This window comes from Cardiocondyla obscurior, linkage group LG03 (genome assembly GCF_019399895.1).
Source record: "Cardiocondyla obscurior isolate alpha-2009 linkage group LG03, Cobs3.1, whole genome shotgun sequence".
In the NCBI taxonomy this organism is placed as follows: domain Eukaryota; kingdom Metazoa; phylum Arthropoda; class Insecta; order Hymenoptera; family Formicidae; genus Cardiocondyla; species Cardiocondyla obscurior.
Genome location: NC_091866.1, coordinates 9,723,042 through 9,747,167, shown reverse-complemented (window position 1 = coordinate 9,747,167; position 24,126 = coordinate 9,723,042). Strand labels below are relative to the sequence as shown.

General features: G+C 41.5%; 1 protein-coding gene and 1 long non-coding RNA gene across 2 annotated transcripts in view; both read right to left on the bottom strand.

Moving 5' to 3' along the window:
• LOC139101391 (uncharacterized) overlaps positions 1 to 24,126 on the bottom strand; it is a 102,577-nt gene that overhangs the window by 43,305 nt on the left and 35,146 nt on the right. The gene's annotated exons all lie outside the window — the stretch shown is intronic.
• On the bottom strand, positions 1,284 to 4,749 carry LOC139113779 (UDP-glycosyltransferase UGT5-like). Its single transcript, XM_070675186.1, has 5 exons — positions 2,967 to 4,749; positions 2,466 to 2,836; positions 2,122 to 2,344; positions 1,797 to 2,016; positions 1,284 to 1,663 (listed from the first exon to the last, which is right to left on the bottom strand). Exons 1-5 carry the CDS (start codon positions 3,463 to 3,465, stop codon positions 1,387 to 1,389), a joined length of 1,590 nt encoding a protein of 529 aa, XP_070531287.1. The 5' UTR covers positions 3,466 to 4,749; the 3' UTR covers positions 1,284 to 1,386.

The window sequence follows — 24,126 nt, the reverse complement described above, 5'->3', positions numbered from 1 at the left end:
ACCATTCTCGGCTCGGCTATCTACTTGAATCGTTAATATGCACCGGTTCTAATTCGACTCGGTGAAGGTACGGAGGAGTTTCTTGTCTTTGTGCTCACTCTCAGCGCGCGATGGTTTAGCGATTGTGACGAGAACGCGTCTCGGCGCAACGGTAGAGACAGTCGGAAAGACAGGCAGCTCTCTACCAGATCTTACCACCTTGCATAATGCATCGCGCGACGCCACTAAGTCAAAGGGGAAACTTCCCTGACGTGAAACGCCAGAAACACACACGTTCCCTCTTCCACCTCTCTTCCCCTTATTGTTCAGCGGGCCCGTTGCAAATCCCTCCCGTGGGTTTCGACCCTGTTTCGCTCCCCATCGGGGGCTGTTTCTATCTTTCACGATGCATCAATCTCATTGTTCGTTAATTGCCGAAGCATTTATCGATCTGTCATCGGTTGTCACGGATTTTATAGACGCGCGTGAGAATTATTACCGATGTGACACGGCGATCCGTAGCGAGCGAGCCGTCCCGGTAACTGAAACGAGCGCGTTTCAACTATTGTACTGCGAATTGCAAGAATAAAAACGTTTAATGGCCGTGAGTTGATTTATACGCAAAAATTTTCTTGCTAACGCCAACTGGGGTGCGAAAAGTCCGCGCGAGTTTTTCATGCAAAGATAATTGACGTTTTAATTAAATTGTTACGCACCAGCGCGATCGAACACGCACGTGACTTTCATTCGCTTCGAATTTGCCTGCGTCGTGCTCCACAGAGGAGCACGGCGCGGTACGTTAATTCCAAAATCCTGTGAGGCACTTCGACTATCGTCATTTTGTATGTATCACGTCGTAGTTGCGTAGACGCTACGTGCGGACGGTGGTATAGTAATCTACTTCACGCGAAGTTTCCGCCAAGCTCGAGTTAAGTCGGCCGCGTCGAGTAAGCCCCCGGTGTTACCACGGCTGATGAGTCCGGGACACTTTGGGGGTACGGTTACCGAAAGACGACACGTTCTCGTCGCATCACGATAGAAAGTCACTTCGCCGACTTCGGCACGACGGTGGTATCGGTGACCGCTTTCTCGACACCGACTTTCTGAGCTCCGATCGTATCGCCGATAGCCTTGGGATCACTTCGTTTACCGCGCAAAACTGATTTTATGTTTATTTCAACAGTAAGCCAAATTTGATTTTAAACTGGATATCGTTTCGCTTTTCATAAACTCGTATTATACAAATTTCATTACATTTTACTGTTAGAAAATAAATACTTCGTAATAAATAATAAATAAATTCATATAGACAAAAATTTTCAAGATTATTTAATAAAACTGTTACTCACATATGACGAATTAACGTAGATTCGGTTTAGCATAGTTATATATTTTGATGAATAAAAACTACCGTAGATATTTTGTTAATATCCATAAGTGAAGTAAAAATATCTGAAATAGTATCCATATACAAGTAACGAATATAATAAATAATACTATAGAGAGAAACCCGATGATGTCCCAATCATATCGTTGATGCCACGGTTCATCGCAAAGATTATTTCGCAAGAAAGGCGTCCCATTTTGACGTATCACGTATTCGATCCATTGTATCGCATTTTGCAGACTATCATATGGCGAATCCTTAAAAACTTTACTCAGATGCTTCATTCGATCTTTATATCTAAAAACAAAAAATGCTCCTACATTTTAAGACAGATAAAAACATTTATCTTTGTATCGCAGCCGTTAATATTTAATATATATTGTTGCTTATTAATTACGATTAACTATGATCTTGTACGATAATCTAATACCTGTCGTTGTTTATAACTTCGTATATACTAGTCTCTATATTTTTTTTCGAGAGATTGTTAAGCGAAAGACGAACGCCAACGCCTAGTCTTATTATATTTTGTACTTGATATATTTGATCCCATATAACGGGAAGTCCTACAAGTGGAACTCCGTAATAAATAGCCTCTTCGGTACTCTGAAGACCACCTTGGTAAATAAACAGCTTGATATTCGGATGTGCTACGGGATTGAGAAAAATCAGTATAAAATTTCAGAGTCAGCTATTCCATATTTAAAAACGCAGAGACGGCCGAACTTAAAATATTTCCACCCGTCAATTATTACCGAGGATGCTTTGCTGAGGCAGCCAATTCAATGCCAGTATATTTTCGAATTTCTTGGGTAATAAATCAGGATTAAGTTTCCAAATAATTTTATGCGGCACAGCTGAGAACGCTTCAACGAAAGCTTCAAATGTATTGTTCGGCAGTTCCTCCCATTTAACATTGGTTCCAAGACTGACATAAATAAATCCCTCCGTGGCGTTGTCAAGGAATTGTTTTACGTTCTAGCGAATATAACGAGACTAATGGTTATGTAAATGTCCAACGCAACGTTATTGAATCTCATTTGAAGAGATCGGAAAAATAATATATACTGTATTTATGTGTGTGTATACATATATATACTTTTGGCAGAGCATCCGGTACTTTTGCAATATGAAAGCCATGGTAAAATATGACATTCGGTTGTTCTGGTACGCTATACGAAAGCGCTGGATGCCTGTTTACGAGGTATATACTCATGTTTCTCGTTATGTCATCGATATACGGCAGATCTTGTCCTAAATATTCTTTCACGATCGCATCTTCTACAGCAGAATGTTCGTTCGCCCAGATATACATTTGGTTCCACACTTCATAAAAATTGACAAGCCGTCTCCAAAATGACATGTTCTTTTCATTTGGCGTATTCACTTGCCAATTAGAGATGTGAGACGGGAGAAGCAAGGATCCAAACGTATAACGCAAGTGATTATATACGTCTAGGCTTGAAATACCTGTTACATAATTTTTATCGCTTCGTTACATGCGTTTGCGAACCGAATAATTGATCAAATATTAGTCAAATTTTTTGCTTTATCTAATTTATATATCACTGTGTTGTTATAAGTATTAATTTTTTATTACCTATGAGAGGAGCGTTAAATCTGTACGCGAAAGCGTTCATCGAAGCCGTGGAACCCTGTGCTACAATAACCGCGTCAAAGTGTTCGTTGCTATCAGGTGCGTATAATTTTTTCACCTCGGAATTTTTAAAAACCTCGCGATTCATGGTGTGCGCTGCAATCCATATATTGTTTTCTACTTCTAGAAGTGGTATGTGAAGGCTCGCCTGGGTAACACTACTAAACCGTAAACTTCTATATTCGGGAAAACCATTATAAAAATATTGCAAGTCAATTTCTCTGTAATTAGTTAAAGAAGAATTTTTTAGGGGATTTGTAGTAATCACCACCATCTCGTGACCATGTCTATGTAATTCTAGCCATAAGTTACGATACGATATTTGATGACTGTATGATGGGAAATTTGCAATAACTAATATCCTTTTAGCATATGTCACATTATACTGCACTATCACACATAAAAATGTAATTATTAAGACTATACACGTTTTAGTCGACATTCTTCTGATGATTTCAACAAATTGAACTGCTAAAGATGTAAAACGGGTTTATATTATCTATGCAAAAGGTTACCTGCATATATTACTCATGCTAAAACAACCTATTAAAAATGCGCATAAAATGTATTTTTAAATGACGTAATTATCTAGTTGTACATAAGGCGGTGAATAAACATTTAAATAATACATGCGGTAAATAGCGTTTGACCAAATAGCTTCAGCTTTAATTCTTTGAACTTAAAAACATTAGACATGTCCTAATTTCCTTTTTCAATATCTTGATATCACGATTAATATCGCGTACAATTAATATTATCTTATTACTGATAATATTGATACAATTATCCCGAAAATTTTTATGTAAAAGATATAATCCCTATGCAGTTTTTATTATTATAAAAACACGATAGTAATCGCAGCAGCGTGTCCATTAAAAATTAATATCGTCTTTCCGCCGTCATTAAACTTTTTCAACATTAAAGTTTTTCAAACATTAAAATTTTTCAAACAAATATGAAACTATTCGGATATTTTGAAAACGTAAAAAATTCGACTTTTGTAAATAAAAAATTTTATTATCGCTAAACCAGATCATTAAGATATAAAATTTTTAACTTGGAAATACAAGCTTATATTATTCTGTCGAGATATCAACGTCATATATTAATATTTATTTATCTATTTTGTCAAATTTATTTGAACCACTATGTCGCAATGATTAATGCAATCGCCAACTCTTTACAACGTAAGTACCGTCGTGTTGGATATAAAATCGTTAAAGCGGACATGTGGACATTCTCATAAATCTGTCGGCCATAAATCGTCCTGTTGAGATATATTTAAAAGCCGTGCCCGTCCCGATAACAGGCGGCGATAAGTTTTCTCAGGTCGTTTGCTTTCTTCATCTCTTGTTTCCGTATCGACTAAACAGGCCGTGCATCTTAATAAATTACGCATTAGCCGTCAGCTTCCAGACACGACAACGAACACCCTGTACACTGATATCATAATTTGAAAAGTTTCACGATTTTACGCATTATTTATGTAGACGTATCACGAGAGAAAATCGAACTTTCATCCGCCAGATTGTGTGCCGGTGTTATTTCCCTGTCGCGCCGGTCGGAAATGAGATACCGAATTTTTACATCTCCAAATATCCAAATATCAATTTCATTTTTGTTTGAAAAAGTTTAGCGACGATGGAAAGTCGATATTAATTTTTAATGGACATGCTACTGCGTTTATTACGTGCTTTTTTATAATAACAAAAATTACATCCGGCTTATATTGGTAAATCTCTCTCTCTCTCTCTCTCTCTCTCTCTCAAAAAAAAAAAAAAAAATTATTATGATAATCTTAGTCTCGCAGTGTCAAAAATAATTCTTCGCGAGCATTTCTATTTTTGTCATATATATGTATATACTCGTGTATCTATTCCCGGCACTGAAATAGTATCCTTCCCTACGACGTGCAGAAACGCAGGTATCACATGCCAATAAGCTTTCGTTGAAAAATATTATATTTCCCGCAATGCCACGTTAAGCGTCCTCGGATTGACGCATCTTTTATTAATTCACGTTATCCGGAAAGGCGGCGCCGCGATGTGCATAAGCACCTGCGGCGTTTCCCTCTAGTTCCCGTCATGTGAACATTATGAGGTTGCCTCGGCTGTCGGAAGCTGCGATGAGGAAGACCGCGATATGAGTGTGTCGAGAATCCGACGTTTTGCATTATAAAGCCGGTTGGAAAAGCTGAAGAAGAATTCAGGAGGACGTCAATAAAATCCGCTTGCGATACGCCTAGTTGTTCTCCGCGCGTGTTTCATGACAGTCGGAAAGTGACAAGCGGTTTTCGATGAGCACGGAAGGACGTTTACGTTTCGGATCGGTTTGTAACACCGACGCGCGGGTTATCCGCGAAGATTACCGCCGCCGCGTGTTCGATCGTGACGTTGAGATGCGACGGTTATTCTTTCTTCCCGTAGGGCACCGGACTTCCAAATCGCGGGCGATATGATCCCGCCTGAAAAGCTTTTACTCTACGCGCGACTGCAATACGAGTTTCTGCCCCCCTTATATATCTGTCATTTATCATTTTTCAACTTTTGTTTCTCCCGCACGGTATAGCTAGCGGACTTAGTACGCAGTTGTTAAATCAGATATGGATACTTTTAGCAAAACATTTTATGCAATCTCGCAATTTCTATGAATATTAACGAATGTAAATTTACAAGATATCGATGTACGCTTTAAAGCTCGAATGAAAATTGTTGAAATTTTTATTAGATTGAAAGGCTGCTCTACGAAAAATAATACCCGGCTGCATTACGGGAAATTTACGGTTACTGCCGCTTTTATTGATAATTCGATTTATATACATATCGCGAACAACACTAAATCATGAGCGGAGATCAAAATTTCCAAGTAATATTAAACACCTATCAAACTAGAAATAGCAAAGGCAGATTGCGGTATCATGGTCTGGGACCGCATGAGGTATGTGACCCAACGAAATAGAGTTACGAGGGCTTTTCAGGATATTATGTTTGAGTTCGTTCGCAATATACGCGTGCGATACTAACTTTACACGGTCGTGTAAAAGTAATGTCGGCGATTGTGAGTATTAAAGTGCAATTACGAATCCAACGATTTGCTAATTCCAAATTAAGCACATTGATCATTAAAATTGAAACAATTAAAAGAAACTTGCATATTTATTTCTCTTTTCTTTTTTAAACGCTTTAAAATACTCAGAAATATTTTTGTAAAGACATACACGATGAACGTGTTCTCTCTCAAGTTGAAAATGTATTTTTCATCGTCTACGTTATAGTTTTTAATTCTGCTTTACATTTGCGCGTGAAACCCGTTCGGGAATTATCGATTAGTATTTGTTACGTCAACTTTAATACAAAAGTAAGGCGAGACCAGGCGGGTCAAAGAAATCTGACCGACGGGACAAGAATTCATCTAATTGAAGTATTTTAATTATTTCTTAGTTAAAAGGAAGTTCGAGGCACGAGTGAATTTTAGTAAGTATCACAGGAACTTTAACTCGGACGACTTGTCGACTATTAAAAGGTAGTTAAATAAAATACCGAGGCACCTAAGGAAATTACAAACAGAACGAAGTATAATTACTGAGAAGAGCGTTATATAAAATTCACCGTTTAATTACGATTTTCGTTACACTCGTGCACATAAAATCGCTGCGTTTTGTTTGGCGCGGAATAAAGAAACTAGGGAGGCATTATTTCAATGCAATAGAAAACCAGGCTTGAGAATAATACTGAACGGTGACCGCGTTCGCCGCTTCTGTAAATGCGCATTCTGCAAACACAAATGCGGCGTTTTTTTTTTTTTTTTTGTTTTACTTTAACGCGACCGTGAGCGCAAATATGTGTTAATGCATGTGCATGTAAAATTTCAACATTGTTTAAACATCACGTCAATGTCAAACTGTATGTTTGACTGAGTGCGTTAGATATTGGCTTTGCAAACGTTATCTGCGCGCCACGTCGATGTAACCGAAATACACAACAATGCATCAGGGATGCGTAAATAAATAAGCATGACCATGTTCTGACCACGCTCATATGTATAGCGTATATCTGCGTTTGTTCGACGGACTGGACCAAGTCACTTCGACGTTATCTTGCACATTACGGTTCTCCTTGCAGCTTAGCATGGGACCACGAAATTATCTTAAATAAACTTAGCTGCGAGCGACGCAACGTCGCAATCGGCGTTAATGCGACCGCGATCACGGATCAGATGTACAACATTACGCGAGAACCGCGCTTATAAGATCTCATCGAGACATGGCGCGCGGCCGCGAGAACGACCCGTAATCTATCTCTGCCGCGTTTACCTTCGTTTTCATCGGCTTGAGAACATTTCCTTCGGTTTGCCGGCTTTTTCTACCACGGCGAGGGATTCGAGCAGGGGAACGGAACGTTTGTACCTTCGATTTCGTCATTAAGGCAACACTCATGGTTTATTCAGATGACCGCATCGAGAAAGACAGAGATGGAAAGGGCGGGATGAAGGAAAGCGGAATGAAATCGTTGCTACCGTCTGCGTATCTGCACGAGGTCGGTCCTCGAGAGTCACTTGCTCATTCAGTTGATTACGTCGACCCGCAAGTAGGACTCTTCCCTACGGCTAGCGGCTGAGAGAGAGTCTATAATCTCACTCTCGCCAATAACGACCGTGAACCGTTCGGTTATTTGCGCGATCCTGAAATATCAGTCGACTCACCGTCGTTTCCGAATTAAGACGAAAAATTTTTCTCCGCTAGACATGGGTCAATTTCTTCACCGAAATTTGCGAATGTTTAAACGCGGTTTTTTTTTTATTTATTTAGATTTTTTTTTACTTACTGTTATAACAGTTCTTTTCAACGTAATAATTTTTTTCTGATATTGCCAACAGTGGAGAGAACGTATCGTAGACAGGCGAATGAAAATTGTTAGCTTCGGCGTAAACCACTTAGCCCTGAGGCACTCGTCTAACGAGGGGGTCTCGATCAGCTCCATTCGTCCCTTTGTTCGGGAGAGCTTTCTTCTAAACCTTACCGCCCGCCCTGAAGGGTATCTTTAATTAAACCCTATCCGGAATAGCAACAATACCGAATACAAAATAACTTCTCGTCGGCGGAGTCAAACTTTCTCCGCGATCGAAAATTATCCGTGCGATTGTAATTAATTCTGCTTACCGCATATGCATAATTTAAGCTCGATCGTGCCCGCGGGTATTAAATGATGTATTATATTCGAGAATTTTTCAGTTCGCTATACACCCGAATTCCACGTTACACTATATTTCTCGTACCAGTATATTCTTTTTTTTTTTTTTTTTTTTTTTTTTCTACGTACAGATTCAAATATTCAAGTTATGTCAGTTCTATGGATATGAGACTTAAACGTCGAGAAAGTTGTACGGACGTGTGTCTTTCTGTGTGCTCAAGAAAATATCTATTTGCCAACATAGCTGGGCGCTTGTATCCGCGCTATTTCAAATTGCACTATAATATCCTCTTCGCTCGCAACCCCTCACTTTCTCGCTAAAGACTCGAAGAAAAGGAATTTTCCTGGCAAAGTTAAGAAATTCTTCGCTTGCTGCCGCGCCTTTTACATAAATAACGTTCCGTAGTTTCCCAGTAATATGCCGAAGTATCAGTCTCGAGGTGGAGGTCGAGGGAGAGCTCGTTCTCCAGCGTGACGGTTGAAAGATTCCGCTTTTGGAATTTCATGCCGAATCCCACTTCGGAACTTCCGGGGTGGACGGCAACCGTCTAACCGGCGGTTTGAACCACGACTACGGAAGCAATGGGAATATTTTTCTTTTCTGACGATATGAATTCCTGTCGATACACGCCGTTGGCTAAAGAAACATGCCCGTGATCTATCTCTCTCTCTTTCTCTCCTCTTTCCTTCCGCAAATACGATCTGTCATTTCATCCTCGCAAAAAAAAAACCCGACAATTATTTTCCAATTATTGCAGCTTTGAGACTCATATTTTCAATTCATTAATTAAAAGATTTTTCTAACCTGTATATTATTTTCACTACACGTCTCGGTTTTCGTAACATATCACTTACGATATTATTATAAAATACGATAAGAGAACAACAGATAAAATGTTAATTTATTATCTAAAGAATGCCGTTTTAACAACTTATTATTTAATTAAAAATTAATTAATTCATATCGATCAAAACACAATTTTCTTAAATTCAGACCGATAGCCGTCACTTATAACGGGAGAATATACGGTAATGATAAAATGCATTAATTTCGGAGAATCAATAATTATCTTTCTGCAAATTTCAAAGGAATATCTTGGGTCTACGATTTATCAACTCATCGAGAAATCACTGCGATATTGAGAAAGTACCTCGGGTAGCTCTGAAATACGATTCTTCCCTAGCGTGGAATAATTTTTATCATCGCCATAGACGGTTGAATATTCAGGGGAATCCGTTCGATTCATCTGTGGACGTGAATATTCAAAGGTTCCGCTCGTTCGTTCGTCCGCCCGCCTTTACACTCTTCTCCTCTCATTTCCTGCCGCGCCTTTCCACCTATTCGTATCTGTGATTCACAAAGGATCCGCGGTTTTGTGATACGCGATGAAAATAAACTATGCGATATCATTGCCGGGACTGTTCTTCTCTGCGCGAGTAACAGCGGCGTCTTCTCTTACTTCGCACTCTCATCGAGATTTAATTCGAATTATTCTTAATTGACGTGTTGATTTTATAGATTTTTCATTATCACGTTTTCTTAACTCTACGTATAATTTTAATATCGCGATAAAAGTTTCGAAGCAGAGAAGCTAGATATTTGACGCTCAAAATAAATATTGCACACACACGCGATGAGAATAAACTACAGCTTACCTTTTTTTTTTCGATTAAACTAAAAATAAATTCTTCAACAAAGCACGAGAGACGATAGTTTATTTTACTCTCGACGTTATACGAAATAAATATTTCTCATAAAAATATAATTTGTGTAGTCATGAGGTATATTAAACAAAAGCAAAATAGAAACTATAATCAAGGAAATTAAGACTTTAAGAATATAATGATAAATTTCGGGACAAATATATTTAAATTATATTTACTCTGAATCCGTTCTAATGCAGTCTAAACTGATGATTCTCATAACAGTATAATCCATTGACAAGTTCAGTTTCGAGCGATAATTACTCCACATAGTTTAGACTATATCTATGCTCGGTATAATACATATTGAATTCAAGCTGTCTGTCTTGATCTAGTTCTGATCTAATTTTACGTAAATCCTGCTAGGATAGAATCCCCCTGCCTACAAAATATTTTTATTATTTTTTTTAAATTTAGAATTATATAAAACGTTTTCAAAAAATTACGATAATCGCGAATTTGCTGATACGTTCCCGATACATTCGCCACGGGAATCGGATATTTCCGCATCGATTGCGAGATATATTGGCTTTGAATGAGCAATTACGAGCGGAGACATATCTGAAACTTGATACAGACTTGAGCGGAATAGAAAATCGTTCGCGGTGCCGACGTGAACCGCAAATCTCTGTACCCCAGTGGGAAACTACGCGAAACTCAGCGCTTCGCGACGCGGCATGTCACGCATCGTCGTGCAGTTTTTCGCGAACAAACTCGATTCTCATATTCGCCTCGCGGCGAACGCGCAATTAGTCGCGAAGCACTAATCTCGTCCGCGAGCCCGCCGACGTCGGCTTGATCGCCAAGTGACAATCCGCTTTTTACGCGTTCCGTCGATGTCACGTCGGGTGGAAATGCGAAATTAAAATTTCGGCCGAATACGCACGACCGATATGCCGCGGCGGTTGTAATTTCACGCATGGCGAGGCGGGTCCACCGCTTTCGCTTCGCGCGACCGCACGATCGCTACCGGGAAATTAATACCGCGCACTCTGCCACCCATCCCGCGAAGCCCTGCCCCACGATCGCGTATGGTTTTTCGTGGATTTAAGAGAGCACGCAGCTGGCGTTGGCGAACCTCGCTTGATCACGGTGAGTTAGGTGGCTCCCTAAATTTACAGGTCACCGCGGCACAGCCGGACCGGCCAACGGCAATAACATGAAAGAGGTTGAGAATCTCTCGGAGACAACATTTGAATTCGTAAACGTATCGCGGATTAGACACGATCCGCTCGTATTTCGCGTCAATACACGATGCATATGGTCGTTAAAATACATGTCCCTTGCGCGATGGATTTATTTCTAAAATGTGTCACCGCCGGGAACAATAGCAAAAAAATATTCCGGTGACGTACCGAGAGGCTGGTCCTCGAGGGAAAATTTTCCTCGCGTTAGGCACCGTTGCATCAACATTTTTAATTCCACGTCGCGCCACACATTAATTTATCATAATTGCTGTTACATTTACAAGAGTGAGATGCAAATGATTAGTGCGCACGCATGCAAATCTGGTCGCTTGCGTGAGAACGAACGAGCGCGTGGTTTTGCAAAAAAAATAAATAAAAAAAAATATATAAAAAAAAGTATACGCGTAAAAAAAAAAAAGAAAAAACAAATGAGTGTTTGAAATGTGACGAATCGCGATGGGGCGAAACGTGCAAACGAAAACGCGGCTCAACGCGTGTCATCGTTGGCATTTATAAACGAGAAACAATGAGCGCCGCGAAACGTACGTCGCTCGCGTCGCTCTCTGTGCCTTCCCGCCCGGACACGCGGCACGACAATACAAAAGAGTTGAAAGGGCGGAATGTTGCCCTACGGTTTAAACGATACCCGGCGCAGCTACGATTGCCGGGGTATTTGTTACGAATGCGCGGCAAAGTGCGCGCTTTAACGGCGCCGCCGGTGACGCGTACGCATCGCGTTTTATTATCGCGAAGCGTATTCAACGCTCTGATTTTCCGGTCGTGATGACTGGCAGGAAATTGCGGCGATAACGTATTTAACCCTTTGGTTGCCCCTCTCTCTCCACGGGTCATATAACCCAGTGGAAACGTAATATCGCAGGAACAGTAACGATGCATTCGAAACCTCCGCCGGGCGACGCGCGTCTCGTATCTCACGGTCTGTGTAACGATAAGGAGAGATAAAAATTGCAGGCGCAACTTTATCTCCATGCTAATCGCAGACATAGTAAAAGCGTCGTCTAGCGTCAAAAAAAAAAGAAATAAAAAAAAAAGCAACCGGGGCAAAAAAGCTGCATTATTGAACTCAATCAGAGGCGCAATTTAATTTGGTGCGTATGTATGCATGTGTGCGTGATTGCCGCATTGAATATGTATGTCTAACATGTCCTGCTTTGCAGATTCATTTATAAGTCTTGATCGTTATAAATGGTTTCTATATTATAATGTAAAACGCGTATTAGTTTATCTTCGCGCATAGATTACGACTGTTAAAGAACACAAAGACAATATTTTCCTCGCGCGTATCCTGCACGACCGTGTATATCTTGCGCTTATCGAATGCAAGTGGTCTCGGCATATTTTATGAAACTCGATTCGAACGCGATTCCGCCGTATGAATATGCACATTTAAATAAGTGAGTAAAGATACGTTCAGCCGATACGTTGCGGAGATATAGTTGCACGTAGAACCAAATATAAGTAGATAGTCTTGTATCAACTGGCTTAGGCTAGTTAAGCTTCATCGATGTCTCGTGCATTAGATACTCGGTAATCTCGGCTTATGCAGATAGAGGGATCGAGAGAGATTAATTACTCATTCAGTTTGAAGTTAGGCCTATTGACTTAAAGCTTACCTATCTCCTTCGATCAGATCAGAAATTGATCGGAAAGGAAAAATATATTATTCAGAAGATAATTGTCGCTCGTTCGCGCGCGGAGAGTTCAATTAAAATAAAAGATTCGATAACAAAGCGAATAATTAGTTAAATCGTTTCTAAATTGTCGAAACGTTTCGTCGCGCTATTAGATATTAAATCAGAAGGTGCTTCTCGTAATATTGAACGTGTGAACAGAAGTTTCGTATTTGGTCTTTTGGGAAAGTACGAGCGGGACTATTGGTTGTAGGCTAACAAGAAAAATCCAGCGCACGTTGGTACGACGATTAGAGAGGACTTTAAAGGCTCGGCCCAGTGTAATAAGTTACCACTGGTAAAAAAGAACGTGTATCTTCTTTTTGGTCGGTTAAAGCTACCGTACGTGACCAGGATTTCTGAAATGCAGGACGAAAAACGCGGTTATATATACACCTACGTAACTCTGAATTGCGGGATCTAACAAATCTTGTTATTTGTCCTCTGTGTTCTCAGTATTAAATATGTTCCGTTATATCCTTTGTCTGATATTCTTTGTCTGTATTTATTTTATTTATACGTATGAGCGGCAAAAATTCGTGTTATCGCACGTTATTGTCCAGATAGGAAAATCCAGCAACATGCATTTTCGCGCCGACGTGATATATCAAATACCTACATTTCATAAAAATCAAAAATGTAATAATGGAATAATAGAATAATTTTATGAAAAAAAAAAAACAAAAAAGTTTCATGTATAATCACCAAATTTTACGTAACGTTTGTTTAAACAATTATGGATATTGTTACATTGCAACTTTTACGCCATTTAAACTATACTGAGCCAATTAAAAACAAAAATTCAACAGCTGTAGACCTCCGCTCGAAACAGCGTCGGCATTCTAGAACGCAACAAATAGAATTATACGTCGCTGCGCGAAATTGCATACCATTCACTGATGCGTATTTCCATCAATTTATTTAACCGATTTCGTCGTTTTTCCATCGGTATAAACTGCTAACCAAATTTCATCCCTTTTTTTTTTTTTTTTTCCGAACGTGTCGTTTGTTATTTATGTTATTCCGAAACGCGTAATCGCCTCAGTCAGTGTTGCAATTATTCACATAACTGGGATTGAAATGTCTCGGAGGTCTGCGTTAGGTTGAAATATTTTCAACAGAAATTCTATGTGAAACTATTCTGTGAATATCATCGGCGCGATATATTCCGGGCAAAATTGAAATGCCTCTTGTCCTACGTCCTCGACTGAACGAGAACGATAACAGTACATAAGTATGTTTGCGCTGCCAACGAATGGGATGAGCTCCAACAAAAATAACGATAGAATCGCGACAAAAGGCTCGAAGAAAGGAAAACGCTGTCAAATTGAACGATACGGAGGGAATATGACGGATTCCCGGGGAATACCGCACGTGTGTGTTTTACATATTTTACTTATACATACGAGAAACGTTGAATGCCACGAAATGCCATCGTATTTAGTACTTCGTAAAATCAAAAACTACTTAAAAAAAAATTTTTTTATCGCGCTTAAAAATATTTACGGGGCAATGCTTCGCGATGTTTGTCACGTAAAAACTCTCAAGGAGCGTCAATTTTAATTTTATATACGTTTATCGCAATTTTTATAAAATTTTACCAAGTTCTGTATCCGCGAAACAAAATGCACACTTTTTAATTTTAATGTCGTGTACACGCTAGTTTTTTCGTAAAATTCACGTGATAGAATTCGCAAGAGAAGGTATATATACATGGCGTACTTTCTGTACCAAATGTTTTTACTGTTAAAACTGAATGGCGGTCGGAATTCATCATTTGAGCAAGAAATCATGTCGAGGTCCGGGAACATTATTCGCAAATAAGTTGCCATCTCTTCTTACGGCGGTGTGCTGCATCGCGGGTAAAAGCCTCGACTTTCGGGCAAAATAATTATTTGATGCTCTAAGAAAATTTCATTTAAATTGAAATTAATTTAAAATTCCCGTGGAAGATGTTTGATTTGATTATTATTAATATTAACTATGTTTGTCTTCGGTTGTTATTTGCGCTCTTTTTACAAAGTTCGGCCTTTGAGGTACGTGATTCGTCATTTTTTCGGACGTAGCTAATTTGTATTGGATAGGCTCTCAGGGTAAGAATATTTGTTTTACGCGTCAGACACATGTGTCGATCATTTTCCCTCGTGAGCGATTTTTCTTTATCGTTGAAAGACTCACAAAGTATACAGAAGGGTCTGCTGACGTAGTTCGTAAGCTTTTGCCACGTTGATGGATGCGAAGGTTGTGTGAAACAGTGTTATGCGGCGGATATGCCACTAAAGACAAAGGTAGAAAATTTTCCAAGTTTCAGTAAACTAAATTTTTTTTTTCAAAAACTTGACATTTTCCTATCTGGACGTTGTAAGCAAAAGAGTTTAGACTATAATTTGGGAAAAATTGAGCCAAGGAGGTCTTTCAGTTACTTCTTCTTTTTTTTTATTATCGCTGTTGCTCCCAACGTAATTATCCCGCTGTACTTTCAAATTACATACGCAATTTACAGCAGAATTACGTATTATACCGCGAGCGAGCGGGCGAACAATGATAATTATTTTGTTAGGCAAACAATTCTGCGTTGGCTCGTAATGTTCATTACGCTTGATTGTATAAAAATAAACAACTTCCAGTTGATTGCAATTTCATGACGGTTGGATTTTTATACAGTCGCATTTTGCATCCGTTGTTTGTCGCCCGGGGAGTTTTTGTTCATTAAAATTTTTCGTGCCGCGGCGACTATTGCAGGTCGCAGCGGCATTAGCGATCCCACAGCTGCAACCGTACAAAACTGCTCCGCGGCGTTACACGTCCGGATGTTTCGCATCTTCATTAACATACCTAATTAATCTTCGATAAATACGTGCTCCGTCGGTGCCGCGCGTCATTTTTATGCCCCCGGATTTCGGGAGTAGACGGGAAGGTCGTAATAAACGTAATTAATGTCGGTGCCAGCAAAGATATATGCGACGTATACAACATCTGTAGACCCCTGGCTTTTAAGTACTTGCAAATTTTTAAGCGGTCACCGCTCTAAAAGACCCCGTTCCTTGTTGTTTAGTTTCCCTCCCTCGCGAAGTAATTAAAAATATGTGATTTTGATTAATTCGAGCCGCTCTTTTAAACACATTTTGCCAAACAATCTGTTCACTTTACGCGCGCGCAACATACATCAACATTCAATTTACCGTCTGGAGTTTCCATCGGCTAATAAAAACAAGAGCGCAAAACTGCAATATTCATATAATAAAAATGAAAGCAGCTACAAACTATATAATAATTACTCTCCTTAATTAAGCCGTCTGAGTAGGGTGCTTTGTACAACGAAAATTATCCATTAAATAACGTCTTGATAACGGCAAAGAGAATGGTGGGCGACGTAGAATGGGGCGCGTATAATGTAGAACGATTAATCTAAACAGGATGATAAAGAATAGGGGAAGTGGGGGGAAGAAGGAGGATAGATTCCGAAACGTGTTAATACCGCCTCGGGGTCTAAGGGTGGCTTCGACGCTGAAACGAGTGAGCTTTGAAATATAACAGTATCCGAAATGCGCGGATCGAAACGCAGGATCCCAGCTCGTGTATTTGTCATTGAAATCGAAAAGCTGTGTGGGCCAGCTCAATAATGACAATGTCGTAGCGCGGTGCCCCTTTTAAATTTGAATCAAGCCGCGCGATTGAGTTCCCGCTCAGGTTCTTGATGTACCATCCCAACGGGTGCTTCGCATTAATTAAGGCGAGTTGCTCATCAATCTTATTTTCTCTTACGCCGCCGCAGTGGAAGAGAAGATTAATGTAGGTAAGACAGAAAAATCGAGAAAAAACCGACGCGTATCCTTTCCGTAATTTACAGCCATAGACGAGATCGCCGAGATGCCCCGCGCGCGTGTGCGCGGAAACGAATTTCAGATTCATGCAAATTATTTTTAAGTGACTCGTGCAAAATCTACGACTATTTGTGTTTCAGTTGGCCGCTCCGTTCGCAGCCAAGAAACGTAATTCCTTTCCGCAACGTTCTTTGCGTAGCAAGTAAGATTTATACGCGAGCGTATGCGTCGATGTTGTACGTACGCGGAGCGCGGAGAAACGTCGGCTTTAACAGCTTGCGGTTGACTGTAATATCAGTGGATTAAGTGCGCACCGGCAAACAGGTAGCACTTTGCTGCGACTAAGCGTAGTAAATTGAATGAAAGTAACGATTTTGCGCTAATGTCAAAATTATCCATTGCCATTATATTTTTTACGAGATAAAGCACATTTGATATATTAAAAAGGCCACGTCGCCGGGCTCTCCAGCCATCCAAAAGCCGGTAAAGTGCCACCATAATTTATGTGGGCACATCAAAAAGATGTGGAATCAATGAACTGCTCTGACGAAAATCGCGGTTACGTTCGGCAACTGTAATCGGTACATGTTGGATACGTGAATTTTTATATTAATCTTTTTTAATCTATTTCATCTATTTAAAGAGCGCAGTTTTCACACGCTGTCACGCGGCTGGAAATATTACAAATTCCCAAACGACTTGTTACTCACTTTCATTAAACAGCTAAATTGACTTTTGAGTGCACTACATATTAAATTGGATTGCAAATAGATGTAAATATGATTGGCCTAATTACGATAATTATTATAACGTATTCGCTATATAATCAATTAAAATAGTCGATGTATGACATACGCGGAGACCCGGTAATTACATGCATTGCAAGCGTTAAATTTAAATATTTATTCAAAAAGAATTATACATCTGCAGATTTAAGTACTTTTAAATGCCTCGCTAATATATCGTAATTTTCAACGTGTAATTATATCAATTCTATTCGTTTAGTTTGCCGTTTCGAAAACAAACGTACGCCCGGGCATATTTATTCGGAGCGAAACGTTAACTAACGCGCGGTTTAATGCTGCGTACGGTTCTTTAAAATGTTAATGCAGGAGAGAGGACCCGTTTATTGCCGTGGAACGCTACATACACGCGTTCTAAACACGGGGATAACTTTACTAGAGAGCGGTATTCGTGCGCGGGTAAATTGGCCGTATGGGATAGTGTCTTAACGGGCTAGGCGTAACATCTGATAGTTCAGTAAGTGTAACGTTAAGGCTGAATATAAGGTGGCAGTCGCTTCAACTATGAGCCTCGACAGGTGGTGAGATAACGCTCGCCGAAGGGGCGCGGCGGCGTGCGTTTATCATTAAAAGCATCGAAGGAAATTTCGCAGTTTCGCAGTCGCGAGAACGAAACCGTAGACGCCCGTTATTACTCCCAGCTATACCCTTCGTTCTAATGTTATACCCTATAAGAAAACCGCCCCTTTCAAAAATACATGCAGCCACGCTCTCCATTTTCTCGTTATTTAGCCGTCGGAGGAGGAAATAGAGTTTCTATTTATTTTTAGGGACACCGCGGCGCGATCAATAAGGCTGCGTTCCGGGTACTCGCCGATTATTTAAAGGCATTACGTATTTATTTGATGTGCTTAAATGACGGCGCACTTTTCCCCGGTTCGTTATTTCGCAGACATTGTTACCTTTCGCTTCGTTTTAACCGAAAATTATTTACCGCGGTTTACCTGCGTATAGACATCGCGAAAATTGGAGCACCGCCGGAAAAGGATTTCTTTATTTTACGTTTTGTATAATGCACGAGCGACCGTGATATTTAATTTCGCGACTTATTACAAGTGCAGACTTCGTCAATAATTAATTGTCTCTATTGCTGATAATTCTATCGTAAGATTATCCAGTTAATCGGATAAGGGAACGTAATATGAAACCATTAGTAATTGAGATATCTGCATGTACATACATTATATTCTATGTTGTATAATGTACTCTCCTTCTACGTTTGCACGCTCATTAGATTAAATCGATAGACGGAACTGGCTTTGTTAAATTCGTGTCCTAACTGTATTTCGATTTGCCGCCACACGTCCTGCTCGATAAATAACGCAGTGGTCAAATTGTACGCAAGATATGTCCTATTTGAAATAATACTGGGGGAATCCATTCGCGTCCGTCGATCGCGCGCGTATATCGAACGTAATACATATATTCCCAGCTTTTGTAGACCGGGGAGGAATTGGCCCTCTTACTTACGGCCTTTAAATTCGCGGAGGCACGTTGGAACGAGGTTACAATGGAACGACGATTCCGAGTTTTCTTTATATTCTCTGAGCGCCTGACGTTTTTGAAATCCGCGTTAAAAGAGTTCGCGATGAAAAGCGGCGTTACCCCGCCCTTCGTTTCGTTTTTTGATTGGTCAAATATAAATAAAAGGGACCGTGTCTCGCGTCGAGACGTCCGAGTAAACGTAACGTAATGTAACGTATCGCGAGATCGTATTGCGCTGGCGTGGATAAAATATATTTTTGCAGCGAAGCCGGACCTTCACGTCAGTTACAGACGTACTTCGCCGCGATTGCAGCGCTTTTATGGACCGTTTTTACGAGCTACCTCTCCGTCTCTCGCTCTCTTTCCATCGGCCCCCTTTTCACCGTGTACGAAGCCTTCGCGTGCACACGTTGCACACGCAGTCAATTGAAACGCAAACACGATAAGCGCCGTCGATGCGCGCCCTGTGACGGATCTCAACGTAAATTGTACACTCGCGCCGTTAAAAGCGACGGGGTAACATTTTTCTCGTTTTAACGCCCGCAAAACCGACCGACCTCGCGTGCCATTCTTTACATAAATAATCCCGCGTTGCAGAATCGGCCGTCTTTCGCTAACTCCCCGTGGGCTGTAAGAAGTACCGAAATAAGTCTTATAATCTGTTAAATGAAAAGCCTCGTTTGTTAGGAACGTCGTAAACTGTCGAATATACGTGTCGCGGTATAAATTTCGTAAGAGATTCTTTTTTTTTTTTTTTTCGTACGGAGGTCCTCGTGTTATCAATCAACGGCACGCGCGAAGGATATGTTTATTATGCCAAGATCGTTCGCGAGATAAATTTTACGTTTAAAAAAGTATGCGTGCAGAAAGAATACGGATGGATACGCGAAATGGGAGATATATGTGTATATATAATATTGCGGTGAAGCAGACATGCCATGCATCTGGTTTAGCCGTCGTAGAATACGACGGCGCAACACAATCAAAATTGCGTTTCGCTATTCTTCGAGCTTACGCGGATTTGGCCAGGTATGCGTACGTGCGTATTTGTTAAAGCTGCATTCATACGTCGCGAAAAAGAGAATTTGCGAGCGCTTCCTTTCCAAAGAAAGTTGCTCCAACAAAAATGGCATCACCAATTTTTTTTCTAATGCAAACTACAGACATTTTTACTTAGACGATTTACGCATGTTTTAAAAGTAAGTCTTTTATAAATTCTCAATATACTTTATACGTTTTTTTTTTAATTTTTTTTTTAATATACGTGATGTATGTGCTTGGCGTGCGCGTGAAATGTATCTCGATATCGGTTACGAAGCAAATAAAAAGGTGAATAAAAATCATATTATTGGAATACAGAAAAAAGATCTGATGGCGTTGCAGCGTTTATCACTATTAAGCAAAATAAAATCGGCTGCGTTATCTGGCTCGATCGAAGCCGCGAACCGCGGATTTTCTCGTCGTCGTCCTTCTCTAAACAAATAGCTTTCGATCGCGTAATCCCTATTCGCGTTCATTCGATCGTGCTGGTATTTTGCCGGACGATGTGAGTGTCGCTTAAAGAATCGTGTGTCGGACGTGCCGCCGCGAACTGGACTCGGCGTGTGATACAGCCTTTTATTGCCACGACGAACGCACGGGGAGGGTTTATCCGTAACGTTGGGATTGTGCCGATACGCCGCGCTGTACTGTGGATTCGCGACCGCGTCCATCCCCAGGTAATAAAATCGCGACAAACTGATTTCAATCAAAGCCGAGGGGAACAGAGAACCTCGGCCGACCAGCTTTAAACCCTTTAAAACCCTCTCAAGCGCATCGAGCATTTTCAATCCTTTTCGCGTGCGGTAGATAAAAGTTCCGCGCGAGCTACGCGTGCCGGTTTCATTCCGCGTGTGGTTGCGTGTCGCTGAGCACACTGAGGGGAAAAAAGGGGGACGGAGGTAAAGGGCATAAGCCTCCTCCCGCGCAAAGTCAGTTTATCGTTTTTTGCTACCGCGACCATTTCTGTTCGGGCCATTTACATATTTCGAGAGTTACTCTCGCAGAAATTTGATTGCCCTCACGCACCAGCGGATATTAATTCGCATCCGCTTCTGCGTTGATTACTCGCTCGGTTTATTCGCACCGTTATTTCTTCGGCTTGTTAAGTCCCCCCTTGCATGCCGGCCGCTAATTTGTAGAAATTCTTCGACGCCGCGGCGCGGTCGTAAAACGCGCGTAAATCGCGCGGCAGTTCGCGGCATAAAAAATCGCCCGCTTTCATCCGGATTACACGGCGTCGAGAGTGCACTGGACACGTTTGACGAAATAATCAAGAAACAACAGGTTCGAGTGCCGTTTTGTAACCGGCCTCGCCTCTCGCGCGTATAACGTGCAGCCCGGCGTGGCAACGGCGGTAACTGTTATGTCCAATTGCGTTAATTGCTCGGAAAGTCCACCGCTCGAGAGTGTTTCGGTTGAGCGGGGAACACGTATCGTGATTTATCGAAGTACCGCAAAAAAAGAGGAAAAAAAAAAACCCTCACGTCTTAATTGCCCGATGGCAATTCGTGAAAAGCGAAATGCCGCGTTTGATATGATATACAACAACCGTAAATGCCACTCGCGTTAATAGCGTCCACCTAACTCGTCTACGTTATTTAAATGACTACCGCCGCGTGACATCGATCCAGTTTAATCCGACTTCAAGAAAGATTCTGTTAACCCACCCACCGCCAGCTTCGTTCTTTCACGATCCGTTCCTTCGCGGCGATCGTTACGCGCAAACTAAGTGAATTAACCCGGTGATTCAACGCGGCAAAAGTGAATGTGTCCCTCGGCGCGGCAGTTAATCGACGTCTCGCGAAGTACGTTTTGCCAAATAATCCGGCGCGCACATCAGCGCGAATTATACGGGGCCGAAAATTATGTCGCGTTGCGCCGCCGCTCACCCCGCGAGATGTTTAATGCATGCGCCATGCTCTCGCGGATATTGCTGAATTCGAATCGACAGATGATCGACGATCAAAGAAGACGGATATAATATTAAGCGGGACGCGTCGTGGAACGTCTCATAAAGTATCAGCTTTCACGAAAATAGAGGGCGAACAGCCTTTATTTTACGATCTACTCCAGTTCTACCGGTCTACCATTTCGCAAAATATGCACTTCCTCTCTATCGTTTGTACTCTCTCAACTGTTATACGTTTATATCCCTATCGTCTCCGATGTCTATTGACGATCGGGAGATCTTCTTTGTTCGTACCGCACATTCCCGGTTTATATCGTCCTCCCTACGGTTCCCGTCATTCAGCTCGACGAATTTCGAAGCGGTGGAGAAATTTCGCCGGTGCTCTGCGACGTATAAATCGATCTTCGCGAGCATACCTGGCGCGATTATTTATTTCACGTCTTTCGCGATCACTCATTTCACGGTCCCAAGCGTCCTCGATTTTGCTCGACGGAGATTGCATTTAATTAAAACGCATGGCAGCGGCGCTTGTTTTCGGAGGGTCGCATCGGGATTAATAAGTCATACGACGTTACGCGCGCACGAGCGGCCGCCATTTTGCACGATTACACCTGATTGTAAATCGTAAAGTATATTACAGGGCCTTCCTCGCTGACAGAGCGCGATCGTGATTATCGTTCGTTACGATGTCACGCCGTACGGCAAAAAGTTTCGTACAATGGCCGTTATAAATGAGCCGTCGACGCCTCCGTGTGTGCGACTAACTGTACCCGCATGCATAAACCAGACGCTCTACCTCCCTTATTATACCAGGATAAAATTTATCTATTAATCCGTCGTGAAATTCACGGAAACGGCCACCCGACCGCGAATGCTCGAAGCTACGAATTATCTTCAAATCGCCATCGAATACGCGCCGGTGTTTTCCTACCGCGGTAACGCGCGTCTTTTTTAACCAGGCGTTTCATTTTTATCTCGCCAAGTCTCATCCGTTTCGGCCGTAACCTTCGCAGGCACGACATCCGCGTTTAATTACAATTGCCGACCGCCGCGGGTTTTTTACGGAGATGAGAGGGAGGCCCCGGCCGCGCACGCGAGCGCGAGGATTAATAAATTACAGGCGGCGCGTCGGTGATGCGCCCTGCATTTTCAACGCGTCCGAGATTAATCCCGAGTAATGTCCCGCAAACTGCGCGACATGTGATCGAAAATAAAATACCACGCCGACCGAGGGAACTTTTCCTATACGCATCGGCCGGATATTTTTATGGGGTGTACACCGGGGTTTATGGCCCGTACATCGTGAATCACTGATTTCTAGTCCGAATGCCCGGGGTGGGCCTTTCTCTGCCTCACCGAGAGAAACGAGCGAGCCGTTAACCCGATAGTGCCTTTAAATGCTGTCGTCACGTACGCCGGTTCAAAGCTGCTAACGAATTCTCGACTGAAATTCGTTGCACGTGAACGGAAATGCGCGCGGCAGCTGTGGCAGGAAGCGATCGCGCATTCTTTCGAATTGCGAATGAATCTGCTTCCGCGGACCGTCAAACGAGAACCTTTGAAATGGAAGGAACGGCCATATACCGGATATATTGTATATATTTTCTTCGCGCATTTGAGAGAAAAAAAAAAAAAATATATTTTTTGTTGGTAATGACAGACGATTTAAAATTGTTTAATAAATTACGATATTTTTACAATTTCACGTTTTTTCTTTTACCGCCTCCATTATTATTACATTTTACCTCACATTTTCAACTTTCAAGCTTGTAATTGTGAATATTTGTGGAATTCATAATCTACCCGATTACATTTTTATTCGCAAACGGTGTATCGCTTGCAATAAAAAATTCATCGCGATGACACAGCGTCGCTATTATTTTTGCAAACAATGCCGAGCGGGCAATAATGCGAAATTGAAATGTCGATTTTCGTGCGGAGCGGAATCAATCGCAGGCAGAAAGTTGAGCTAGCGCATTAAATATTAAATGGCGGAACAATTGTAATGCAATAATTGTTGAGAGCGATTTGCTTAATCGAAACGCCGAGCCGGGGGTGGTTAGGCGCGGCGTGTACATACATACGCGGAACCCACGGTGCCGCAGAGAGCGCGACCGGGACGGAATATGCCACGTCTGGAACAGCTCGAGATTAATGACCGGCTAAATGCGCGGAGGGTGTGTTGCCCGCACTTTGTGCGTCGTCCGGGCCTATATTGCTTCCCCGCTTGCCGCTTTTACGTAGATAAATGCGAACGATATGGAAGACTC